This window comes from Crotalus tigris, unplaced genomic scaffold (assembly GCF_016545835.1).
Source record: "Crotalus tigris isolate CLP2741 ecotype Arizona unplaced genomic scaffold, ASM1654583v1 scf7180000019409.675750, whole genome shotgun sequence".
NCBI classification, from domain to species: domain Eukaryota; kingdom Metazoa; phylum Chordata; class Lepidosauria; order Squamata; family Viperidae; genus Crotalus; species Crotalus tigris.
In genome coordinates, this window is record NW_024097523.1 from 433573 (window position 1) to 460842 (window position 27270).

The window sequence follows — 27270 nt, forward strand, 5'->3', positions numbered from 1 at the left end:
GTCTCTCCCATGCAGGTGACATTGGGGGACAGATGGGGCTGTTTATTGGGGCCAGTTTACTGACTGTGCTTGAGCTTTTTGACTATGCCTATGAGGTGAGTTTTGGTCACTGTTTAACATGAGGGAAAGGAACAAAACTTATGGCTTATAAGAAGGTATCCAGTAAACATATGCTATAATTCAGTTCTGAAGCAAACTTTTAAGTTCTCTTCAATAAGAAAAAAATTTTAAGTTTTAACAATAAACTGAGTCAATAGGAAAGTGATTCTTCATCACACTTCACTGAAATACACCATTTTCAAAACTTCACTTCTGTGTAGGGGTCACCTACCTAAAGCTCATTCCAATGTGGTAATTAGGGTTACAGCTCAATCATATGGAATTTTATTCACTGACATACTGTGTGTACATAGGAATTCTAAATAACCCCAATTAATAGTTCCCAATGATGAATATTTCCTCTTGTTCAATCTCTAGGTTATTAAGTTCCACCTTTGTCGCCGTGACAAGTGTGAGAAGAAACACAAAGGGAATAACAGTGACAAGGGTGTTGCCCTGAGCCTGGATGATGTGAAGCGCCATGTAAGTGTCTACACCTCATAACGTAGTACATTCCCTTGTCGTCTGCCAAGTGGATGGCCTGGCTACACTCTCTAGGATCACTGAGTTTGTATCATTTTAATTGTGCTAAGCTCTCTCAACCAATAAAGAATCTACAGTTTAGTAAAGCAGTTGAGATTTCTGTTTTAGGAATCCTGACCATTACTATTGCCCTCTGGCAGAATTCCACTTCCCATAATCCCATACAACAGGGAATCCAATTCTAGTTATTTATATCTACAATATTAATTAAATATTAGGTTACATTTGCTATGCCCCTAACTTTCAGGAAAAATAACCTTACAATAAATTCAGTAAATAACCAGAAGCCATTTAAAAGTTCAATTATCAATTCAGCTATTCTACATCTGTCCATGCTGCCTTGAGGTGGCTTATCGTGGCTAAGGATTTCCGCCCACCATTATCTACTGAGCCCCTTTTTACCCAATCACTTTGAAAGCTAACAACAAACATACATCTAGCATGTACTTATTTTTGCAGGACAAATCTAAGAGCTAGTATAAGATGCCAAAAATACAACAGTTGAGGGGTTTATATTCGAGCTGTGTTGCTACCCCTGACAGAAGAGCCAGATTGTTACAGCTTTATAAAGGCTCAAGAGGTTGGAGCCATGTGGACCTCAAGGGGAATGCGGTTCTACAGGGTAAATGCAGCTACCAAGAAGGCAGATTTCCTGGGTCCTACAAGATGCTGCTGCTGTGGGAGTATCCAAAGCCTTTATTCCCTTTATCTATACAATTTGAGGCAGGCTACTAATATGGTTCCATGGCCATTTACATCAGCCTCCTCTAAGAATGGACTACCACAACCTCTCCTATCATGTGCACTGCAAGAGTTGAAGCCTTTTCGCAATGTCAGATTTCTAACTATGTGATGTAAAAATCCTGTCATTCTGCCCTCCTGACTAGCGCCAGCATCCAACAAACTGTGCCAAGTGGTACAAAAAAATTCCAATTAGGGAACATTAACATGATTCCTAGTTCATGTTGGAGCACTGGTAGAGACAGGAAGCTATCTGCAGCAAAGTATCTTATCTTCTTGAGCTGCTTTAATGAAACAAGACCAATCTCTCAAAGTCTTCTGTGACAGATGATGAGGAATGCCTAGGGAGATGTCTTTATTCCAAGTCTGATTACTTTCCAGAAGTTTAGCTCTTTTTTTCAGTTCCCACACCATCTCCCCCTCCATGCCACAGAGTCTAGACCTAGGGTCCCATTTATCAATGTTTCTTGTTTACCATGCAACTTTCATGTCCATTCTGTTTATGTTCCTTTTTGCTTTTCCTCTCCACCTTTCCAGAATCCATGTGAGAATATCCGAGGCCATCCAGCAGGCATGACATACGCAGCCAACATCCTACCTCACCACCCAGCCCGAGGAACTTTTGAGGATTTTACCTGTTAACTGACAACTGGATGTACAACTAACACTACCAAAGGGAAGGGGCCATGCTGAGCAGCTTTGGCCCAGCCCAGCCCGTGGACCTGCCAACCTTTTGCAGGGCCTCTATCTCAGACAACTGGGGAGGCAGTAGAATCCAGCCTCTCCTCATCCATCCGCCCCAGGCCAATGCAGCGATACGCACATGGAGCCAGCTGGACAGAGGTGAGGCTTAGCTGCCAGATCCGTTCCAGTTTCTGCTCGTTCCAATGACACCCTTGAACTTTAAATATAACAGAAGTGCTGCTGGAAGAACACACCCCCCCCCGCGCGCAGTATTCAATGGAGGTGAGGGCACAGCCTTCTCCAGTCCACAATCACTGAAGTCTTAACTATGTGTCTCTCCTTCTGTATCTGTCATGCTCCCTAACCACAGCAAGCCTTGTGTGGCAGTGGTCATTGTGTGCAAAGCCCCGCCCCTCTCTCTTTTAACCCGAATGCCAAGAAGAATCTACAGGAACAGATAGAGCCAGACTGTTTCTGTGGCATTCTCTTTGTAGAGGCTACTTATCTATCCAAGGAAGTGCTGCTTCAGTTCTCTTCCCTTCCCCTTCTGACTGTGCACTGTGGGAGGCCAGTGGTCATAGCCTTCCCTGGAGCAAGACTGCGATTGAACTGGGAGAGCCACTTCCATAGGATGTGCCATCATCTGCTCATCTCATCCAACTGGCAGCTTCTCATTTGACCTGGCCTGGACTCTGCTCTTCTTTGAGCCCTTGCCTATTCCATCCATCACCTCAGCCCTCCATGAGAAAGGCAGGTAGCAAAGCTGTTCCAAAGGTTACAACGTTCGCATGATGAGCTGCCTGGGCCCCTTCTGTGCATGTTATTAAGAAAGATGTGACAATTCTTAAAGTAGTGAGGTTCCGAGACAAGCCTACCATTTCACAGAATTTTCCATATTGTACAAAAGAGATTTTCCAAAGAAGTCATGCTTCGGGGTCTGTAGCTACCAATAAGAGAAGAAAGCAATGCGCCTGTCTCTTAATTTGAGCTTCCCTCTTTATTTCCCATGGTAACATGGCAACATCTAGGATATTCCTGCAGGCAAAAATAATGCACCAACATTACTTTGGCTGGCAGAAGCTTAGCGCTTGCTTTAGCAAGAAAGAACAGAAGGGATCTTGAGGGCAATGATAAGGGTAGCTTGGTTTAGTACAATGTGGAAATGATATTGCCCCTTAGTCTTTAAGGGCAGAAATAGTCCCTTATCACTTTCAGCCAAGATTTCATAGGTAAGGCTTAAGATACCATTCTGAGACAGAGGGTCTCCAGGCAAAATGCATACTAATGATGCAAGGCATTTCCTTATTATACATCATCAGCATACTGCAAAACAAAGGAACAGTTATGGGAAGACGTTTCACTGGAATAAATTGTCAAGTCAGGCTCCCTGTTTTCTCCTATGTTATAGCAGTCACTATTACATCCCAGTCACAGTCAACTAGTTGGTTTTTCAGCCATCTAGCCATGATACCAATAGTCAAGCCAAGATGAATGGTTTGCATTGGCAAGGAGCATTTGCAGACTGGGAATGATGGTGGACATTCTAGCAAAGCCACGGGTCAGGGAGGGTGGCATGAGCTTCCTTTTTGTAGCCATCGCTTTTGTCTTGTCTTACGTCTCCTATACAACCGGTCCATAGTGCCTGATACTTCTCCACCTGAGAAAGGCAGAGACATCAGAATGGAGGTTTGATTTCCGCCCCCCCCCCAATTCCTGAATAGGCATCATTTCAACTCATATTAAGAAGAGCCTGGATGTGTGGTCCTGTGATGGTAGGTCCCGCAGCCTACTCAAAAGACTGACATCACCATCAGTGAAGGCTTGTCTTAACATTTCCTTCTCCAAAAATGAACTAATATGACCTTGTCTTGTAAGTGTTCCATTTACTGCATTCCAAGCCAACTTGGTGAAAAGCCTTTCAGAATTTTATCATAGGTTACAGTTCGATAAGAACGGGAGCCAGAAACAGCAGTGTGTCTTCCTCACTTTTAACATTTAAAATTTGCTTCCGGTAGCAATGTAGTTAATATACTTTCTTCTCCACTGTTGCTAATTCAGCCACTCTCCAAGGAGCCCAAATCAACAGAGCTGTCCAAACTGCGATAAACACCCACTGGTATCTGGACAGGCTAGGTTTGGGGAGAAATCTTTTTTAAAAAAAAAATCAGAAGAGCCTGGATTATCTGGGCTCATTTGTACTGATGCATGTTCAGTCTTGCTAAATAGTAGGAGATAGGGTCTATACTTTGTGCTTTATGAGCTTACAAGTATAAAGAGAAATGGGAAGCAAATGGCCTTTTGATTACATTAAGGGAATTAATTCCAAGGACTAAGGAAGAAATAAACATCAGTGTATTTCCAGGTGTCCATTCACAACAAACACCAAAGGATCTTGATGGTACTTGGACTTCCCACCCTCTACGTCAGGGGTTCTCAACCTTGGCAACTTTAAGACTTGTGGACTTCAACTCCCAGAATTCCTCAGCCAGCTTCTAAAGTTGCCAAGGTTGAGAACCCCTGCTCTACGTCATATAAACAATCTGTATTTAAACTGCCTCTAACACTCAAAGCTGCCAGATGGGGAGAAGCCCATGGTTACTGGGTTGTTGTTGTTGTTGTTGTTTTCACTTTTAGAGGAACTCATTCCCCTTTCAGCCTAGGTCACACACATAGTATCTAGTGCCTGCCCCAGTCTTTGGCACATCCAGCCTCCTTTTCTTAATATTAATTTAGACCTGCTTCATGTGCAGCACCTGGGGCCAAAGTTCTCCTTGTCTTTAAGAGCCTTTGCAATGCAATTGTTCTTTTTTTTAAGCTTTACTTTACTTGGATCCTGATCATTCCAGAATTGAATGTATTTGTTCATTGGGTGGGCTGTTGTGTAACAGATTTCCCAAAGACATTATAATCTGCCACGGCCAATTTTTTCCCCCATAAAACTTTCTAAAGTGTGCTTTGTTTATTCTGCAGGTTTTATTGGTTTCGTTGTATTTTATTGCTTGAAAACTTTTGAAGATAGGGCTTACATTTTGACCTTCTGTCTCCCATTTGTCTATCCATTTTTACTATTTCATGCTCATATTATATTTCTTATATATAAAATATGATTATATACAGTATATACATATATATATACATACATACAGACACGTGTGTGTATATGTATATATACATACATATACACAGTCACATACCCACATATATATGTCATGTCTATGTATATATCCATTCAGTAGCATCAAAAGCCTTGATATTGTGCCATTATAACTTTTTTCCAAATTACCAATCTCTGAATGCCTTCAAATGTATAAAATGTTGAATTCTCTCTGGTATATGTACTATGTACACATTTTCATAGGAAGCACAAGAAGAAGAAAAACGCATTGTATATCAAAACTTGCTCCTCTAACAATGATATAAAGGACAAAACCAATTCCTGGAGACTCAGCCTTTTCCTCTTTCACTTTTCTGCAATCTTTTTTCCTTCCTTCCTTCCTTCCTTCCTTCCTTCCTTCCTTCCTTCCTTCCTTCCTTCCTTCCTTCCTTCTTTTTTTCATGTTTTGATATCTTCCAACATAGGAACATCTAGAAGAGAGATGAAAAAGTCAAGATGGCCCCAGCAACTGTGCAATCAAATCCCTGTCCCCTTTTTTGTGTACCACATACAACATAACTAAACAAGACAGGGCTCTCTCTGATTGTACAGTTGTGGCTGAAACTGTGATTTCTCCACCCCAGCAGATAACTCTGCTGTGACAGCACCATACTAATATAAAGTGATGAGATCAACAAGCATCAACAAGCAAAACCAAAATAATAGCAGTTTTTTTAAGGCAACAATTTCGGTCAAAATATGTAATGCTGAAACTTTTCAGCAGCAAAGCAGAATAGCCTTGATTCAAATGGTACTAGGTAAGTTTTTCAAAAAAACTCTGATTAGTTTATGTACCATGCTCAACTACTTTAACCATGTTTACTGAATACATCAGAGTTCATGCAACACAAACATTAATCATATTTTACAAACTAGAAACCATAATGGCTGTTCTCACAAAATGTAAAGCACAATAATGCTTAGTGTAATGTAGGAACATTGTCTCTCACTATGTGTATTTGTATGTGTGTGGATGCGTGAATAGATTTCAGCGTATAATATGTGGAATTACTTTAATTACATCTGAACAATGGCACCTCCATCTATAAATGTTGTCAGTCAGAACAAAAGAGTTATTTGAAAATGCTTAGTCACCCATTACTATTTTAAATTCAGAGTCCCTGCTCACAGAATTACAAACACATAAACTGCAAAACTCCATTGATGCATTGAGCTAGTTTCCTTTTTATAAGCATCATCTTAGAGAAGATGGCAGAATATTAAAAAAAAATGAACCACAGATATATTTAAGAAAACATTAGTCACTTTTAAGAACAATTGTGCAAGTCATCAGCAAAACCTTTGAAACACAAATTAACCATTACATTTTAGCTTAATGTGTTGGGCAAATCCAACCCAAATTATTAATTTAACATTCAGGATATGATGTTTATCAGAAAACTACAATAAGTAAATGATGATAACTTTATGTATGTCACGTGCATACAACCATAAGACTACATATTAGCAATACCAATACTGATTAGTACCAATTTATGGGAACATTAATGGAAGGAGATCATTTCACCTGCATCTTGAACACTTCATGGTGTCATCTGTCATTCTGGAAAACAAAATGCTGTCCTGAATAAATCTGATTCAACATAGATTTTTGTTATGTACCCTGTCGTTTTCAAGTTGACGCTAATGTCATCCTTTTAGGAGACAGCTGTATTTTTTTATATCACTACAGTACTGTAAGTGAAAAATCTGTATGTTGCTGGCATAGCACACATCCTCATAAAAACACATTTAGACTGCCCAGCAATGGCAATCACCATTTATATATCAACTGATATCATTAATGACTTTACTTTGTGCTCTGAATCCTCACTGCAATTTGCCACTCAGAATTAATTGTCCCACTTAGTAGCATAGAACACACACAGGATAAGATCAGAACAGGGGGAGCTTTCCTTAACCTAATGCCATCTGCAGTTAATGAGCTATGCAGGCTGAGAATCTTAGGATTTGTTTTTCTCAACTTTTATAACTTGAATAGTGAAAAGGATATAATAAATAGCACCTCATAAGTTTCTTGAAATTCCTCCAATTTTAATATCTTGCCTGCAACAGCTAAAACCAGATAATCTTGAGTCTCCTGCCAATCTGAACTATTTGATGATGAGCTACATTTAACTCAGGACATCTCATGTTATTAGTGGTGTTCCTTGTGATCTTTTCCACAAAGAGTTTTCAGAACCATGACTCAGATTTGGTCTGATGCCCCAAACAAACGCACTATTCTTACCATCTTTGGAGGCTGATTATGTAAACTGTTAGACCCTAGAGTTACAAATGGACAATGAGGTGGTCTCATTTGCTAATACTAAAATTTTGATAAGGCATGTCCTCAACACCTAGTGATTCTAGGTCAATTTTTTACCTTTTTCATGCATAAGCTGTTAATTCAAATTGCACCTTTTTCTCTTCGCCAGTTATTAAGATGCTTCTACATTTGCTTAAAAGTTTGCTTTTTCTGATCCTTGACTAAGAAAATGCAGGTCTGGGGTTCCTTGTTTTTCATATTCCTCAAGATATTCAGCTACAAATTTGCTGGTTTTTTTTTTCCCTCTATCCTGCTTATGGTCTTTATATTATATGCTTATGCTGTTACACTTCGGGCCATCATTTTCAAAGCACTGATTCCTACTTTTCACCAGCTGCATGTTTGAGCAAAATAAAATAACCTAACAGTGTTGTCCTATGGTACACAGTTGAATGGAGAAAATATTTTACTAATAAACAGTCTGAGGACAGTGAAAATAACTGATCTCTAGATGTTGTAGTTTGCCCACAACTTACCCCAGGCATTGGCCACACTAGCTGGGGTTGATGGAAACTAAACTCCAAAAACATCTAGAGTGCCATATATATTCTACTTCTGCAGATAAAGGCTGTGGAAATCACAATCAAGTGTGATATTAAGAGAAGTTATTGCTCTAGAGCAGTGGTTCCCAACCTTTTCTATACCCCGCATCCATAGAACGCTTCTGATATATTCTCGCACCCCTTATAAAAGTTTGAAATAATAGCAATGAATTATGCATATACACTATAATTTTGAAAACCCAAGTTTTTGCACCCCCTGGAATATCATCTCGCACCCCTGGTTGGGAACCCCTGCTCTAGAGCTAACATATAATAGGCATTAAGAGAAGCCACTGTTCCTTCTATTCAATCTATGAGGCTGAAAGGCATTTTCATCGTTTCTTTCCAAGTCTGTGTAATTACTTTTGCAATTTAAACATGGAATGAGATAAAAAAAAAAAAACTAAACCTGCAATCCTATGAACTCTTGTTTGGCTTAAATTCTAACCCCTTAATTAACAGTGAACTTTCATCTGAATAGATATGCATAAAGTCTTATTTCACATGAACTAAAAATGGTAATTTCCAGGCAAAATTATGCTATCCAGATTTTAAATCAATACTATACTTTGGAAGGAGTATATAAACATTGCCTTACTAAAAAGCCAACCCAAGAGCTAAATCTGATAATCCCATATGATCCTACTCTGCATTCAAACCGTCTCTAATCCTGGATCAGCTTTAGTCTGTGCTAAAGCAGAGTGAACTAAGAGGCAATTTTGCATGCCCAGGATATTCTTACCTTTGTAGGTTTGGGAAAATATGAGTCCTGATTCAACTAAAGATTTTAGCAAAAAAAAAAAAAAAGAGAGAGAGACACAAATAAATAAATTGCAGTACTTTTGCCTGATGGTGGTCCACATGACAACTACAGTGCTAATCAAGAAACTTACAGAATGGAAATCACAAGGTTAAAATCAACACATTCTTTTTAATGTGTTTAGCCAATCTGTGTCATTGTAATCATTATTTCAGGGGAGCTTACATTCAAGCACAATATACACAATCATAAAATAACAATTCCTACATTATGCCATTACAAATCAGCATATGTACTCCATATAGCATCTAAAGCAGCATCACCATAAAACTTTTTTGGGGGAAATAAAATAATGGTCTTTAAAGCCCATGGAAGTTTTAAATTGATGGGTTCACACATAGACATTCCAGATGAAGTTGTGCTGTAGGGCAGATACATAATGAGAAGCCTATTTCTCATGTTCCAACCTGATCTCTCTCTCTCTCTCTCTCTCTCTCTCTCTCTCTCTCTCTCTCACACACACACACACACACACACACACACACACACACACACACGGCTTTTCAACCAATGGTACAGGTACCACCTGTGGTACATTGGCACCTGGCAGGTGGTACGCGACCATCCTAGAAAAGTGGTAGCAGGGGAGGGAAATAAGCTGAACTGGTGGTAGCACCACACAAGCCTGAACGAGAGATGGCTGGAGCTGCAGAGCTGTTGCTTTTTCGGGGCTGTCAGGGCTCAGTGGAAGCGCCAGGATCAGTGCCAGGCTCCAGCTGGAGCTCGGCGCTGATCCTGGTGCTTCTGCTGAGCCCTGAAGAAGCACCAATCAGCTGGAAAGCAGCACTGATCCTGGCCCTTCTGCTGAGCCCAGAAGAAGAGTCGATCAGCTAGAATGTTGCAGCATCTCCAGGGTCTTGTGATTTACATTCAGATGCTTGGCAACTGATTCATATTTATGATGGTCACAGTGTCCCAGGGTCATGTGAAGTGACCAAAACCTGCTGCAACCACCCAGCAGATGGGGGAAATAAAAACCAAACACCCCCCCACCCCATCCCCACTGCCAATCCTCAACAGAAATGCTCACAACAATGGAAATCTCAGACAGGAGGAACAGCACCACCGAGTGGGCAGGCAAGTGTCTTGCTCGGCTGTGGCTTGGGGGGGGGCACTTTTTTCAGTGCCATTGTAACTTCGTACAGTCACTAAGCGAACTGTTGCAAGTTGACTACCTGTACTTTATTACTTCCCCCCCCCTTTTTTTTTTTTTTGGTCATCAAGTTTTTGACATCTTGCTAGGTGACTGGTGATAGTCGGATGTTGCCATATTCTAAAAGTGGTACAATGGGTATAAAGGTTGAAAAGCCCTGCTCTAACACACACACACACACATACACACACAATCAGTACACCTGCCATCAGGGCCTCAAAAGTTCTCCTGGAAGCATTGGCAAATTCATACAGCAGATGTGTGCACATACAGTGTCCCTCCCAAAGATCCAAATGCCTTTCTAGAGATGTGGGCTGGAAAACAAATGCTGCAGGCAGGTTTAGCAGTTTCAAAGTAGCACATTTGCCTTTCATTTTGTTCCAGAAAACTGACAAACAGCCATTTCAAAGGTTTCTTTACTGGCTTCAACAGGTAGGAGAGAGAAGAGGAAGCAGCTAATTGTAGAAAAATGATACAAGTATTTTTATTTATAGCCTCTACCTGCCCGGAGTGAATGATATTGTCACAGAGAGGACGTGAAGCCAAAGATGGCTTTTCAAGTATATTAGGTATGTGCATTGTCTTAATCTTGGCTTCTCCATAGTCATCCTTGATTATCTGCTGGAAAGCAATTTGTTCCACGTTCTAGTTCCCATTTCAATTCCAGTCATAAATGCCTAAGCTAAACATTCCTGATACATGTGTGGCATTTTTATGAAGAAGTCACTGAAATAAGAAGAAAACTGCCAAGCGCAAATACTGCAGCCAACTATGCTATGAAGATGATAAGTTCAAATGCTTATAAAGGCTACAAAAACTGAGACAAATTTGCTAATTCATACTTATTTGCAAAGAAAAAATGTGCCAGAAAATTCACATCTTTACTGCACACTATATCCCTTTTACATGGCCTCTATTTACGTGCATTTCCAACCTGAAATGGGAGCCTAAGTTTATCCTATTATTATCCCATTCACGTTTTACAAAATATGAGAAAAGAGAGGAAGGAAAGGGAAACTGAAGCAAAAATAAGAAGGAGAAAAATCTATCAGTGTATCAGTTAGGCATACTTGATTTACCGGTAGTTGCAGTAACAAAGTAGAAGCTAAGGTGATTGGGGCAAAGCTCCTCAGATGAAATGGTTAAATCATTACATAATCAAGATTAACAAAAAAAAAACTTTTTTAACTTAACCACAAATTCTGTTGCTCCAGAACTCAACAATCTCTTCTACAGCTCAACATTCCCTAATCCAGGGCTTTTCAACCTTTTCACCCATTGTACCACTTTAGTATATGGCAACATCTGAGTACCACCAGTCGCCTATCAAGGTGTCAAAAACTTGATGACCCCCCCCCAAAAAAGGAAAAAAGTGATAAAGTACAGGTAGTCGACTTACAACAGTTCGCTTAGTGACTGCACAGGTTATAATGGCACTGAAAAAAGTGCTCCCCAAGCCACAGCCGAGCAAGACACCTGCCTACCCACTCGACGGCGCTCTTCCTCCTGTCTGAGGTTTCCATTGTTGTGAGCATTTCTGTTGAGGATTGGCAGCGGGGATGGGGTGGGGGGGGTGTTCGATTTTTATTCCCCCCCATCTGCTGGGTGGTTGCAGCAGGTTTTGGTCACTTCACATGACCCTAGAACACTGTGACCATCAAAAATATGAATCAGTTGCCAAGCATCTGAATGTAAATCACAAGATCCTGGAGATGCTGCAACATTCCAGATGATCGGTGCTTCTTCTGGACTCAGCAGAAGGGCCAGGATCAGTGCTGCTTTCCAGCTGATTGGTGCTTCTTCAGGGCTCAGTAGAAGCACCAGAATCAGTGCCGAGTTCCAGCTGGAGCCTGGCACTGATCCTGGCGCTTCCACTGAGCCCTGACAGCCCCGAAGAAGCGACAGCTCTGCAGCTCCAGCCATCTCTCGCTTAGGCTTGTGCGGTGCTGCCACCAGTTCAGCTTATTCCCCTCCCCTGCTACCACTTTTCTAGGATGGTCGCGTACCACCTGCCAGGTGCCAATGTACCACAGGTGGTACCCGTACCACTGGTTGAAAAGTCCTGCCCTAATCAAGTGCCTTCCGAATACGTTGGAGTACCATTCCCATCAATCTCAATCAAAGCAATAAGTGTTAAGAGAAACTTGCTGCAACTCATCTGGATAGGAAAGATGTAAATATATGTACCCAAATAGTGATGGTAGTCTCCCTAAACTGCCTTTGGCAGATGACAAGAACAAGCAGATATTTAACAAAAGAAATGCTCTAAGCTAGAATGCAGTGGGACAGGCATGTGGCAAGAAAAAGGTGGAAATAAAACTGAACAGTCACAAAAGAACTACATTACAGCAAGACCCAATCACATGTATTTTTTGTAAACAGGACAAGCAACAGAGGATGCAAGGATCCTGAGTTTGTTACCCATGTATATTTTCTGTTCATGCATTTTAGGCTCACTGAAAGTAAGTCACAAAGCGAATTGCCATCTGTACACATTTCAGTAAAAATATAGATGCAACCCAGTGTTTGCCTTGTAAATGTGGCCTGTCACCGAAGATAATATCTTAGTGTTTGAGAGTATTCTGGCAGAGAAGACTACAATGAGAGAGAGAATGGCAAGTCTTCTGGTATGTGTGTGTGAATGTATCATGGCGGGTTTTTTTGTTTGAGCACTCTTGGTATGTCTAATATGTTCAGTGTGCCAAAAAGAATGGGGATTTCCAATGGGCATTATCTGGATTACTAGGATCTGTAAATCAATCCAAATTAAAGAACACAACTACTCATATCAACTGCTATCCAAACTGACAGTTGGATAGTATTTTTATTGAAAACTATCCCCCAAAGCACACAACCTTTCAAGTTTTCCAAAGCTCTTCATCAAGCAAAGAACCAAAAAGTTGGAGATTATTGAGATGTCTTAAATTTAGGCCTTAGTTTGTGGCCATGAAGTCTGTTTTGGAATTCAGATTAAAAGAATCTGGCAGCTGTACACACATCTTGAAGCAAAATGGTAAATTTCATGAAGCATGTTATATAGGTAGTCTCAACTTACAAGTTCATTTAGTGACCGTTCAAAGTTACAACAGCACTGAAAAAGTGATGTATGACCATTTTTCACACTTATGACCCTTGCATGTCTATGATCATGTGATCAATGCCTATGATCATGTGATCAAAATTTAGATGCTTGGCAACTGACTCACATTTATAACCATTGCAGTGTCCTGGGGTTCTGTGATCACCTTTTACGACTTTCTGGCGAACAAAGTCAATGGGAAAGCCAGATTCTTAACAATTGTGTTATTAATTTAATAACTGCAGTGATTCATTTAACAATTGTGGTAAGAAAGGTCATAAAATGAGGCCAAATTCACTTAACAAATGTCTCACTTAGCAACAAAAAATTGGCTCAGTTGTGGTCGTAAGCCAAGGACTACCTGTACAGTGTTTTTACTAGAAAGTTTGTCTCAACATACTTTTTAAAATAAAAGGAACCCCACTGAAATGCGAGGGCATACACTAGTAGTTTCAAAACAACTTTTGCCTCTGCAATACCAAAATTATCTTTCGATTTTAGCTTGTTACTGAATCCCTATTGTAATACATCACGTAAACTGGTTTTTTTTTTTACTTTTGGCACTGCAGTATTCAGACTTTCTAAAACTGATTCCATGTTAATAGCAGCAGATCACTAGAGTTTTAGTGAATAATCCCCACACAAGATCCTGGGAATTAATGGATCCATCACGCGGGGACCGGCTTGCTCACCTGCCTCAATGGCAGAACGTTTCTTCGCTGGATTTAATTTAACTAAGTTAAACCGGTTCCCAAAATCTGTAGTTTTAGCCATACACTCCAGCAGTGGAACTGAGACTCTCTGAACTGAGTGTACTCCTTTATTTGGAAAAGGGAAGTAACTCTACGAGAGATTTGCCTCACAGCCCTCTGTACCACGAGCGAGGTGCTCTCCGGTCGAGCAACAGCTACAGCCTCTACAACAGCAGGCACGAGATCCATTAAGGCTCTCCTGCGCTTCCATCCTTGCCCGCGAAGCCGAGAATCCGGCGACGCTCTATCTTCCGCAGACCGCGTGTCTATGATAAAGCCTTACTAAATCATCCAAAGCCCACATCCGCCCTCCCGCCTGCTTTGTACGGCTGAGGGAGGGAAGATGGCGGCGCGGGCGGGTTTCCAGTCTGTAGCTCCGAGCGGTGGCGGCAGTGGAGCCGGCCCTGGGGCGGGACCGCTAGGACCAGGGACGGCCGGGCCTCCCGTGCGGATGGGCCCGGCTCCCGGACAAGGAATGTACCGCTCCCCTCTGCCCGGCGCTGCATACCCGGTACCGGTCCGGCCCGGCTGAAAAAGGGGCGGTCCTTAATGTGGGGCGGAGCTCTAAGGCCAGGCGTGAGCGCGAGATGCTGCTCTGCTACTCAGGGGGCTGGTGGTGGTCGAGGGTGGGGGGGGGGAGGCGGCTCAGCTGCAGTGGGCGGGGCTCGGAGGGGAAGAGGAGGATGAGAGCCATTCCAGAAAGATGGAGGACGAGAGGCGGCTGCTGAAAGGAGGATCGGCGGCATAAAAAAAATACAAATAGTGGGACTATGGGGGTGAGGCTGCAAGGGCAGGGTGCGAGGAGAGAGGTAGGGGGGCTGTGGGCGTCGGGAGGAAGATTCTAGCTTTGTTGCTGGGCGGGAGAAAAGAAAAGAATGAGAGAATGGACCTAGAGGAGTGGGGGCGGGGAAGACATTGTGTGGCTCTGGGTTAATGGTGGACGAATACTCCTTGGTTTTGTTATTGCGTATTATTGCTTCCCATTCAAACATCAGAAATAATATATTGAGAAACAGGAGTAAAACTGCCTATCTCACCAAAGATCCAAATTCGAGAAAAAAAATAAATCAGAAGGTGATGGCAGATTGAATATTAGATGTTAGATTAGATAACCTTTATTGTCATTTTTTTACTGTGGGCACAACAGCACACATTAAAAATGAAATTTAGTTGCTTGCTCTCAAAGGGTAATAACACTTTTCCTGAATTATATACAGCTATGTGCTTCCCAAATAAGAAAGGGGATTTTATATTTTTTTTCCCATCAAGTATTACTTATTGGCAAGTGGGAATACTGGATCTTCTATGAGATGTTTTTAAAAAGAAAATTATTTCAGGATTCTTTTCAAAGGTGCAAGCAATTTCTGCTGCTGAATTGGTGCACTCGAAAAGCAGTGATGCGATTTGATTCTGTTGCAGTTGAGAACAAGAATCGGCAGTAGAGTTCTTAGGCACGGCAACAATCAGTTTGTTTATTTTCCTAGCGCCCTGGAATGTTGCCTGGTAGCCGCATGACTCCTCAAGGACCTGCAATGGGACCTCCAGGTTATGGCGGGAGCCCTTCTGTCCGACCTGGGATGGCTCAGTCAGGAATGGACCAGTCTCGCAAAAGGCCAGCTCCTCAGCAGATTCAGCAGGTTCAGCAACAATCAGTACAAAACCGGAATCACAAGTAAGATATTCCTCTTTTCTTTTATAGGCATCCTAGCATTCACCAGTGTAAATACTCTGTTTTAAGCCAGAAAGGTTTACGGTGGTACCTTGGTACTCAACTGATTTGGAACTCATAGAATTTGTTACTCAATGCATTTTGATGCAAAAAATTTATTTTTTGTTTGTTTGATACACAACTCACAAGCTAGCTGCCTTGTGACTCAATACTGGCTGCCTTGTGACTCAATACATTATTCCTTATGTGAAAAATGTGTGTGGTACCAAACGTTTTTGGTACTCATCGTGCCTCCCAGAACCAATTAATGATGAATACCAAAGTACCACTGTATCTCCTTTGAGATATCATGCTGTGTATTGATTTCTGCAAATAGTTCATTCAAAATTAGAGGATGCACCTCATAAAGACAACTTAAATGAGAAATGCAGTGTATAAAAAGAGAGGTTTCAGCTGCATCCATACTGACAGACATGTTTATGGAGTCTTCTGGCAACGCTCTTTTTATTAAGCTGAAGAAGCTAAAAACCAAATTTAATGAAATCTAAGTATCAATATATTGATATAATTCCTTTCCCTATTCATCCTGAACAATTCATCCATTCATACTGTAATTCCTCAGCATTTGGTTACGTATTTGCACAGAGCACTCTCTGTTTTTCATGTGGTTTGTACAGATGGACTGCATTGTGTTACTTATTTTGAGATCCAAAATAACAGAGTCATCTGTTAGTGTTTTCGGTCACTTGCAGATCTTGATGTGTTGAAGACATACGTTAAGCCTCTGCACCCTACAGATGTAGAATGATTTCCCCTATTAACATAAAATCCAAATTCTGCATTCTGCATTTCTTAAAAGAGTCTGTCCCACTGAAATCAGTGGAGCTTTTTTCTCAGTTGGTATGCTTAGGGTTACACTCTGGTTCCTAATATTGACTTCTTCAAGAAAGCTTTTCCCAATATGGCTAAAAAAAAAAAAAAACAATCCCAAATACATCTGTTTTCCTATGTTCCTAAAAACAATCTTAGTTTCAGTAGAATTTTTCTTCGATACAAAATCAATGATGTTCTTAAACATGTATCAAGAATTAAATTTATCATCCAATGTTTCTGTCTTTGTGCAGTGCCAAGAAAAAAAAGATGGCAGACAAAATTCTACCTCAGCGGGTAAGTGAAATGTTGGGTCTTGTTTGGCAGTTACCGGTAGCAACGGCTGTGCTGATTGACTTTGGCTGCATTGAATTCTAGATCCGGGAATTAGTACCCGAGTCTCAGGCATACATGGATTTGTTGGCATTTGAGAGGAAGTTGGATCAGACTATTATGCGGAAACGGTTGGATATTCAGGAGGCTTTGAAAAGGCCAATTAAGGTAAGGAGGAAGGGTGGATAAGTTTGAAACACACTTATCTGTAGCTTTCCTAAAAAAACTAAACCTACTGGCTACATTCGTACATCATCCTAGCACCATTGGCTAGATTTCAACATTGATTGAATGAACCACAATACTTGGCTTCATTATGAAATGTTCTGAATCTAAAAAGGATTCTAAATATGGCGCAACATACTTCCAGAATACTCCAAACAGTCCCATTTTAATACCCCAGCTGGGGATTGGAATGTTGCTTGACGGAATGTTTTACATATCCCTAGTTTACATAATATACCTAAGATATAATCTTACAGCTCACAAATGTGGATTCATCATACCAAGATCAACAAATCACATTATGAGTTACATGGTATGTGAACAAGGGGCACATGCATAGTGAAGGCAGAGTGGTGACAGTGATGGAGCCCTGCACTCCATTTATCCCAGGCCTTCAGTCTTTTAAAAAAGTATATAATCACAAGAAGCCAATAGTCATAGTGAGAAGTGCTGCAGGGGGAAAGTGGGAGTGAGAAGCTACTTTAACTATTATCCCATCTCCTGAGGCAGCTGTGGCCTCGATCAGCACCACTGCCACCACCACTACCTATACTCTGTTGGGGAAGGGATTCTCCGTGTTGACAGTGCTGAGAGGGTACCCATTCATTACTCAGGCTCTGGGCTCTGATAGCAGAAAGAAACATCTGGGAGATACTGCCTTCTTTTCTCCCACCCACTGCAGGGTCCCACTGAAGTAGTTTGTCTTATGGCCCAGGGAGCTTTATTATTCTACCAGTATGAAGTTTGCTGCTTTGGAGGCCCAATGATAGACATGTCAAGATTCTTCATTAATCTCCAGCATAATCTGTATCTGCAAAAATAGCAAGCTTTTTGTTTCATATTTTTGCTGATAGCAGTAATCAGTTAGGTTTCACAAAACAGGCAGAAAAATGTGTAGCAACTTTTAAGCTTCCTCTGACTAAGTTGCTTCTACTGAATAGGTTGTGGCTGCTACAAACACAAGGTGCATAGGTCTCTGATACTTTAATTTTACTAAACTATTTTCTGATGCATTCATAGCTTCTTTTCTATCAGTTTTCTGAATCACTTCCTCTCTTAGCCTTTTATTATCTAATATCCTTTTTCCTTACACCCTCCCCCAGTAGTTTTCTCTTATATCTGGGCAATTGGCAGCCTTAAGATCACCTGCAGCCCTTAGTTTTACCTCAAAAGACCTTTGGAAGCAATTACTTCAGACCTCTGACAAGAGTGAGCTATCCTTCTTCAACCTGCCTTGTGGGCAGTTAGGAAGCAAAGCAAAGCAAAAAGAAGGAATCACATGCATGTGTGTGTGCGCACACACAAACACACACATCCCTCTGGTTTGCAGCCCATCTGTTATTAGCATACGGTCCCTGACTGACGGCCTGCAAACACCTTCTTACTTTTGATCTGCAGAGTAGTGTCTTTAACTTCTTGGTTAAAGGTTAGTGATTTCTGTAATATCCTAGGCCAGGGGTAGGCATCCTCTGCTCTTTTATGACTTGTGGACTTCAACTCCCAGAATTCCTGAGCCAACTGGCTCAGGAATTCTGGGAGTTGAAGTCCACGAGTCATAAAAGAGCCAAGGTTGCCTACCCCTGGCCTAGGCATTGTTTCTCTAGAGCAGATATGTCAAACTCGTGACATCGCGTGACATATCAGAACTTTTTCCCCATTGCCGGCAATGGGGTGGGCACGGTTTCCTCATGACACGCCCGGCCTGCAGGCCGGCAGCTTGACACCTTGCTCTAGAGCTTCTTCCTGGACACTTTCATGTTGTAGAAATGCCTTAGATGTGTATCTTGCTCAGATGCAGAGATTTGTGAGAATAGAAATACTGCTGTTCGGGAGGGTGAGGGAATAATAGTAGCAATCTGAAATGTTGATTCTCGTTTTCACATCTGTGGGATTCTGTTCCTTTTTAGCAAAAAAGAAAACTGCGCATTTTTATCTCCAACACCTTTAATCCAGCCAAGTCAGATGCAGAAGATGGAGAAGGCACCGTAGCCTCATGGGAACTTCGAGTAGAAGGACGATTATTGGAAGATGTGAGTGAGGAATGGAATTAACACCACCACGTATCCCTGTACAGAGTTTAGAAATGTGGCAGAGCTGAATCATTCACTCCTGATGGTCTTGGAAGTAGATGAGATGGAGAGAGAGCAATACGGGCTTTCGTTTAGGCAAGAGTAAAAGCATGGCGAAAGAAGCATTTTTGCACAAATTGTCATATCATTTTCTGAAATGAGCAATTCCACAGATTAGATCTCTCTGCAGTAAAGGTGCTCTTTGCTTTGTACACATTGTTCTCCTGACCAGAGCTTCATTGTAGCAGAGAGATTAGATGTAAGAGCTTTCCCAGGCACTACACTTAAATGCTGTTGGTTAGTATAGTTTTGGATGGCCTGATCCTTCTTCACTTCAGAAAGCCCCCATGTTATTTTGAAGTTTGGAGATTGATAAAAAAAAAAGTGAAGGATTTCTAATTTTTTGAAATATGGTAAGATGTAAAAAATCTTAGCTGGTCCTACATTATTGTAGAAAGGGTCTATGGCAGGGGGACTTGGGCATACAAGATGTTAGAAATATATGCAAAATGGTGATCAGTGTTAGATATAATGTTATATATTCCCTTTCCCCTGGAGAAAAATCACTGATACTTCACAGTTTTACTTTGTGTTGGTAACTGACTGTTGGCTATTGGTATTGTTATCTGTAAAAGGATTTTTTTTTTCCTCCTGCAGTCTGCTCTCTCCAAGTATGATGCTACCAAGCAGAAGAGAAAGTTCTCGTCCTTCTTTAAATCTCTGGTGATTGAGCTGGACAAAGACCTCTATGGTCCAGATAATCACTTGGTGGAGGTGAGAGGGTTCATCTATAGCAGAGTTGTGCAGTTTTTCTTGCCCCCAGATATTCTGACAGAAAAATGTCAGACAAAACTAATTTTTAATGTTTTCAGGCTTAATAGTTTGGTAGCATCTTTTGGGGTTCTTAGGGAGGGGCAAAATTTAGGGAGCTGCGTGCTGGATTTGGCTTCAAGTTGTGCACTTCTCATACAGAGCACAGAATGTCACCTATAAAAAAATCCATTTATGTTTATGCAGATCTTCCAACATCCTTTTATGAAGAGGCTCAAGGCAATATACGGGAGGTCAGCGTCCTCTTTCCTGAGTGCTTTTCCTCATAGGGTTCCATGTTTGCGTATTCCAAAGTTTTATTTCACAGATCGGAATCCATCCCTATGCAGGATTGGCTCTCCCATGTTTGATTTTCTCATGGAACGCCTACTTCTTTCCTTACTTCCCCTTCTTGTGCTCTTTCCCCCCTACTAGTGGCACAGGACTGCTACAACCCAAGAGACTGATGGGTTCCAGGTGAAAAGGCCTGGCGATGTGAATGTGCGCTGCACTGTCCTCCTGATGTTGGACTACCAGGTAGGTGGCATTCATCCTGAGGGGAGGAATTTTCCTCCATGCCCACTGGATTCAGATTGTACCTCAAGTCAAAATCTTTATTAAAGTCGTAGATCAGCATAAGGAGGGTGGGATATAAACAATATTTTTAAAAAAACTAAAAAAAAATAAAATTACACAAAATTTAAAAAACAAATACATTTTAAAAATTTGTATATAAAACAAAAGACTAAAAAAATAACGAGAGGTAAAAATGTTAGATAAATACGAGAAGACATAAAAGTTAATATATGGCTAACTACATCTCCTACAATACAAAACATTCTTAACTCAATCTTTAACTATTAAGGCTAGTTACCTTTTTTCCCCCCAAAGAAAATATTTAAATGTTTATTCTTGCTCTTTTGAGTTTGTATTGTCTCTTTGCAGCCTCCACAGTTCAAACTAGACCCACGTTTGGCTCGTCTCTTGGGAATCCACACCCAGACCCGCCCAGTGATCATCCAAGCCCTGTGGCAATATATCAAGACTCACAAGCTGCAGGACCCCCATGAACGGGAGTATGTCATCTGTGATAAGTACCTCCAGCAGGTAAAAGGAAGGGCACAGACCCCAACCCTTGCTGGCGTGCTGAAGCTTGACTCTTTCTAAGTGAATTCCTCTTTGAACATACAGATATTCGAGTCTCAGCGAATGAAGTTTTCGGAGATCCCACAGCGGCTTCACGCGTTACTTATGCCTCCCGAGCCAATTATTATTAACCATGTCATCAGGTAAGGTACTTGATGTGAGGTCTTAGGGCTGAACCACGAACTCATGAAATGTTCTTTCAGCTCTGCTGAATATTGTACTGTGCAAACACAACTGTTCCAGTGCGTGCTTTCTATTTTCAATATTACTTCCTGCTGTTGAGTTATATCACAGACTAGAATTTTAAAGTGTGTTTCATTTTAGTGTTCCCAAAATAGTTATGTAGCAGCAGAATTGGGGGGGGGACCCTATTCAAATGTTGCCAGAAATTGTAACATTCTGGATCACTTTAAGAAAGGGAAAGGGCGACAGTAAGGCAATATCTGGCCAGACATTTGGCCCTGGATAGAGAGAGGTTTTGAAAGCAGTGAAGAATGTATGAAAAATTGAAACCTCTACATTAAGAAAAATTAGACCATTGCCTCACATGCTCTGTGTTGGGGGTGGGGGATGCTTTGTTGAACCAAGCTCTGAATCTAGCATTTTCTTTCTTGTCTTGCTTCCCAGTGTCGATCCAAACGATCAGAAGAAAACTGCTTGCTATGACATTGATGTAGAAGTAGATGATACTTTGAAAACCCAAATGAATTCTTTCCTGCTTTCCACAGCTAGCCAGCAGGAGATAGCTGCACTGGATAACAAGGTGCGCGTTCCTGGAAACAGGTTTTTGGTAATGTCTGTGTGTGGGATGTCTGAGCAGTAACACTTCCTCTCCCCCCCAACCAGACTTCATTGTGTGGTTAGATGTTACTTCAGTTCCTTAAATCATTACAATCCATTAAAGTAGCAAATAGTACCAAGGTTTGGTTAAAATGTTCAGTAATTTACCCAAAGCATCAAGAATAGACCTTTGTGAATTTTGGTTTAGCTTGGTTGTAGTTTTTCTTTCCCTTCCTATAACATGAGGTTTGGCCCTATATGGGTCTATTCAGAGTACATCTGTTGCCTTCGGCGGATTTTGCCTCCAAGCGAAGTATATAGCAGAGATTGGCATCTTTTTTCAGACAGCAGTAAGAACATAGGATTTTTCTAATTATATTCTCAGTGTAGACTGTGAAAGTTGGATCATTAACTTTTAGGTATGTATATTGTAAATGTTAATATTAAAAGCTGATAGATGTATGGCTGCCAGAAGATTCAAATGCTACCGGGAAGATGTCTTCTTTTTTCACAGTTTTGTAGCGGACTTACAGATTAAGGTCAGTTTCTCTGGTTCCAGGCTGGCAGTGAGCTTTTTGTTGCCTCTGGGAAGATTGCCCGGTGACAGGAAAGATTAAATGAAGCAGATTCCTAGCTGTAGGATTCTGACTCCAGGCAACAGTTGAAACATCCACTCTTTTATCCAGAACAGAAAGAGCTTACAAGGAAGGGAGAATGTGACATATTTGGGTTGGCTCTATAGTCATAAAGCCCTTTTTTCTTAACCTGAATATCCCCCGGATTAAAATTCTGTTGCGTAAACTGTGAACAAGTCTCACTGTTAATATAGGACAATTGCCTTGTATAGATGCATAAAATCATGGCTCTCGTGTCATTCCACTTCTGGGTAATAGTTTTAAATATTCAAGGTTCTTTGGTTATGAAATGGAAACCATATATTTTTGATAATGTTTATTCTTTTACTGATTATGAAAACAATGCCACGAGTTGGTATTAAAGTTATTTTGCTCTTGAAGCCATAAAACTAAAGAACAGTAGGACCTAATGGTTGCATTGATACAAGGAAGGGAAGAAGATTGTAACTAAAGAGGCTGGTTGACTCCAGGTCAGGAGTTACAGTCTTAACCATAGAGGTTTGTATCTCTGAAGTAGATGTACTTTGATTTGTAAAAAGTACAAGAGAGTAAATAAAGGGGAAGGACCTGGGAGGTATTGTAGTCTTACTCCATGTGCATTTCCAAAACCACCTATATAAACCAGTGCTTGCATCCAGTAACCCACTTCAGTAGAGTATAGTATAACCCCATTATTTTTCCAATGTGTTTGTGCGGTATTTTTTCATCTCAGATCCATGAGACCATAGAAACCATTAACCAGTTAAAGACCCAGCGTGAATTTATGCTGAGCTTTGCCAGAGATCCCCAGGGTTTCATCAATGACTGGCTGCAGTCCCAGTGTCGAGACCTGAAGGTGAGACCCCTTTGAGGAGAATACAGACATGGGGGGCAGGGAGAGGGGGAACACTTGCTGTGTCTTCCTTTTAAAAAAATAATAATAGTCTGCCAGAGGGAAAGAGCTGAGAGCCAAGACGGGTATTTCAGGGAGAGCAAGATGAGTAATTGGAGACTTTGCTCACCTTCAGGCTATGACGGATGTTGTTGGGAACCCAGAAGAAGAGCGCCGAGCTGAATTTTACTTCCAGCCTTGGGCCCAAGAGGCTGTATGCAGATATTTCTACTCTAAGGTAAAATGGATCCATCCAGTGGGATCTCTTGTAAATGGGTTTCCGGAGTGGGACCCAACAGCTCGTTCGGGATCTTTCAGCCCTGCTGACCGGTGGACAGATGTCCTTTTTCTCCTTCTGCAAACTGCTGCTCAGACTAAAGCAGACTTCCAAATCTGCGGTCATGGGCTGTGAACAGTGGGGGTGATTGCCATAAATATGGAAAGTGCTGGGTTGCAAGTTGGAAAAAGCTTGACTTGAGCTTCTGGCTTGGAGCCCTAATGCGTGTTCCCGATGCTTGAAAATACCAGAGGCGGTTCTGTTCTTTGTTTACCTGTGCATAAAGACAGCCTCGTCTTGCTTCTTTCACAGGTTCAGCAGAGAAGGCAAGAACTCGAACAAGCTCTGGGAATCCGCAATACCTAAACGGGCAGGCCTCCCAACAGGCAGCATCTCTAATGGCTAGAAACACTGCAGGGATTCACTGCTCAGGCCTATACAATTCCTATTCCAGCACAGAACCTTCCGCTAATTTCCAACCGACGTCTTTTCTTTCCGCCGATCCGATGGACTCATCATTGGGGATGGTGATGTTGGTACCCAGGCCAAGGTCTTGCATTTCAGCCTGGCTCTCCTTCCTTTTGAGCCCCACACTCCCCAGGTCCGGCTCTGCCTGAAGTTCTTCCACACTTGAGACAGCTTCCATTCAGAGCCGAGTATGCCAGCCCGGGAACTCTTCCTCTCTCCCTCCGCCCCCAGAACAGTCGGCTGGGCAGTTGCTGTGCAGGGCAGGGCCCAAACTGGAGGCAGGTTTCTTAACACTTTCTAGGCTCTCCTGGGGACAGGCAGATGGGTAGTCCAATACAGATCCATCTTTTGGGGAGGAATGGACTCTCCCTATGTGTGGCCTTGAGGGAGCTGCAATCCAGGACCACAACCTTTGTTTCAGCGTGGGTGTTTTATTAAAGGGGAGGTAATTACCGGCAGGGGTGCCAGGTAGTCCTAGGCCACCTTCTTGGTCACAGTTGAATATCCCAAGTCACTGCCTTCTGGGGGAAGAAAGCCTCTCTAATCCCAATTCCTATCTCTTCTTCTACCCTCCACCCCTACTCCCCAGCACTAATTCTTTGTCTCTACAGTGCTTGGTAGAAGATTGTTCCCTTCAGACTAGAGTTATTCTCCTTTTGACTTCCTCGCCTGACTGCACAGAGCAGGTTTCTGGGGCAAATTGAAAGGTGGGGAGCAGAGTTATGCAAGCAGGTGTAACTGAGGCACAGCGGAGCAGATGTCGGTGTGCAAAAAGGACATTTCCTTTCTAGTCTGTGTTTTCTTAGTCTTGGGCACCTATTGGTAGGATTGGGTGGGGATGCTGTTGCGTCCTTCTGCTGGCTGATTTTGGAAACTGTAATGCAGCTGGACAGGTCCCAGCTGTTTCTATTCTGACACTATCTGCAAGAATCAAGTTACTGACAAGCCCCCCGTCCTCCTCCATGTCCAGAATGAAGCTCTAGGGACTGCTCTGAATTCAGGAACCCTAGTGGCGTGTGCGCACGCGCTCATATGTCCACCTTCAGAGTGAGAGATTCTGACTCTTCAAACTTGTATTTGCCATACGAAAGGCACCTTGCCCTTTTGCCCCTCCTTGCTTTGTGACCCTGGGGGATTAGAACCCTGGTTTCTTAGGTGGTTCTCACTGGTTCTCAGGGCAAGCATATGTGAACTAAACTCTGAGATCAGCTGTCTTTGCAGACTTCTTAAATTGCTCCTTATGCTTTGCATTCTGTGGTTTTCTCTTCTTCCCCTTCTTCCTCCTTGGACCAACTTTTTTTTTTGTACTGTATCCTTTTAGATGTCGCCCCATTTTAATAAAAGCTGCCTCTGAATGAAAGCGCTCTCTCTCTCGCTCGCTCGCTCGCTCTCTCCGTCCTTTTGTAATACAGCGCTGTCTTTTCTTTATACTTTCAGTAGGAAACTATGTATCGTGACAAAATAGCCTCTCTTTTTTTAATCCTTCAGACTTTATACTGATGGCCGAAAAGGCTAGATGGAGGAAAGCTCTTTCATTGGCTTGAAGGGACAAAGCTTTGGATAGTCTTAAGAAAGTTCTGCCTCTGTGTGCCTGCTTAAGCAATTTTGGAAAGTGTGTGCAATAGTGAGAGATAACCAGTATAAGAATGAGCAACCTTTTGGTACCTGGGATCACAGTTAATATCGAGGAGAGAGTAAAGCAGCCAGAGTTAACTTTACATGCAGTAGGGTTGGGTTGTTTTTTTTTTCTGGGGTTCGGAGGAGTATTTTTGAAAATACTTTGTGCTATATTAGGACTTACTCTTCTGATTTTGTTGTATAATGCTTGCTCTACTAAAATTTGGTAATGTGGTGAAAAGGGGTGCCTGGATTTTTCAAGGAAGGGGGATGGAAGAGCCAACTTTTCCTTACATCAACATAGTCAAAAATTGCTTTAATCATAGCATACTCTACCAGTCTTTTCACAAGAGCAAAACGGAAACAGATCTTTATTTCAGGAAATTTATGAACTAAATTTCAGAAGAGGCCGATAAGGTGCAGAGGAAAAAGTGTGTTCATTCTTTTTATAGTCATTCAGTTGCAATAAACCCAGCTCTATGGAATTTGCCTGTAGGAGCTAAAACTGAAGGGCCACTGAAAATGAGACCAAGCAGGAAGAATAAAAAAAAAAAGCTATTGGCAACTTTTGAGCAGCCAGACAAGAGTAAGTATTACATACAGCCCTCAACCATTTCTGTCAGTCATTTTTATAGCAAAATGGGATCTTTTTAGATACAGGTAGTCCTCAACTTTTATTTAGTGACGGTTCAAAATTATAATGGCATTGACTTTTTTTCACACTACCGTTGTAGCATTCCCATGGTTACATAATCAAAATTCAGATGCCTGGCAACTCATTCATTGTTTCCGGGGTCATGGGATCACCTTTTGCAACCTGACAAGCAAAATCAATGGGGAAACCAGTTTCACTTAATAACTGTGTTACTAATTTACCAGAGGTAGTGATTCACTTAACAAATATGGCAAGAAAAGTCTAAAATGGGGCAAAACTCACTTAACAAATGTTTCACTTAGCAACAGAAATTCTGAGCTCAGTTGTGGTCATAAGTTGAGGACCACTTTTACTCCAAATGTTGCTCTGTATGTGCGCCAGAACCAGGGAATAGAGGCGATAGAATGGCATGGAATTTCCCATTTCAGACAGTAACTGGAAAAGTTACATTTTAAACAATCTCTGTTTAAAATGCCCATCAAATAAACAATTACTTCCACAAATCATATTTCTCTCAAGGTGCATGTCTTACGATCCCAGGGCTTTGCAGTAATCTAATTTGCCTGTATATAGTTAAGCCTGGGTGTGCCACAGAAATGGATGAAAAGCGAAGGAATAAGCAGTAAGCAAGTTGCATCCTGAAAAAAGAGCAACAAAAACAAGTTAATATGTTAATCTTGTAAATAAAAATTCCAATGCATTGCATGGTGTGCTACTAATCAGTTTGAAATCATGTAGCAATCAGGAATGCATGGTTTGTAATTTGCATGGTTTGTTCTGCAGAGATGCAGAACAAGAGTAGCGAAAACCAGGAAACAGCCGAACAACTTTGCTCACTTGTGGGACTTCAATAAACTATGGCCTACTGTGATGTTTGGCAATTGCTGAAGCCATTAATCCTAGACAACCCTGCAGAAATCTAGATAGCAATAAAGAATTTTGAGTTTCC

General features: G+C 41.6%; 2 protein-coding genes and 1 long non-coding RNA gene across 7 annotated transcripts in view; 2 read left to right on the top strand and 1 right to left on the bottom strand.

Moving 5' to 3' along the window:
- ASIC1 (acid sensing ion channel subunit 1) overlaps window positions 1–3955 on the top strand; it is a 217891-nt gene extending 213936 nt beyond the window's left edge. For all 3 annotated transcript variants that reach the window (XM_039362271.1, XM_039362269.1, XM_039362270.1), the window contains 3 exons: window positions 16–95; window positions 478–582; window positions 1921–3955. In XM_039362271.1, coding sequence (XP_039218205.1) covers window positions 16–95; window positions 478–582; window positions 1921–2025 — 290 coding nt within the window. In that variant the 3' untranslated portion in view covers window positions 2026–3955. The remainder of the gene's footprint in view (window positions 1–15; window positions 96–477; window positions 583–1920) is intronic.
- A 154-nt stretch (window positions 3956–4109) lies between these two features.
- LOC120316549 lies at window positions 4110–14207 on the bottom strand. Its single transcript, XR_005558997.1, has 4 exons — window positions 13837–14207; window positions 8835–8870; window positions 6750–6785; window positions 4110–5652 (listed from the first exon to the last, which is right to left on the bottom strand). It is a non-coding gene; the product is annotated as an uncharacterized LOC120316549 (long non-coding RNA).
- Window positions 14205–25409, top strand: SMARCD1 (SWI/SNF related, matrix associated, actin dependent regulator of chromatin, subfamily d, member 1). Of its 3 annotated transcripts, none has more exons than XM_039362272.1 (13): window positions 14205–14407; window positions 15381–15568; window positions 16690–16732; window positions 16814–16936; window positions 18901–19023; window positions 19720–19836; window positions 20308–20409; window positions 20818–20979; window positions 21064–21161; window positions 21646–21781; window positions 23146–23268; window positions 23441–23542; window positions 23894–25409. In XM_039362272.1, exons 1-13 carry the CDS (start codon window positions 14240–14242, stop codon window positions 23945–23947), a joined length of 1539 nt encoding a protein of 512 aa, XP_039218206.1. In that variant the 5' UTR covers window positions 14205–14239; the 3' UTR covers window positions 23948–25409. The 3 variants fall into 3 exon arrangements, with proteins under 3 accessions (XP_039218206.1, XP_039218208.1, XP_039218207.1); XM_039362274.1 differs by lacking the exon at window positions 14205–14407 and adding an exon at window positions 14541–14672; XM_039362273.1 differs by lacking the exon at window positions 14205–14407 and adding an exon at window positions 14597–14705.
- The last annotated feature ends 1861 nt before the right edge of the window (window positions 25410–27270 follow it).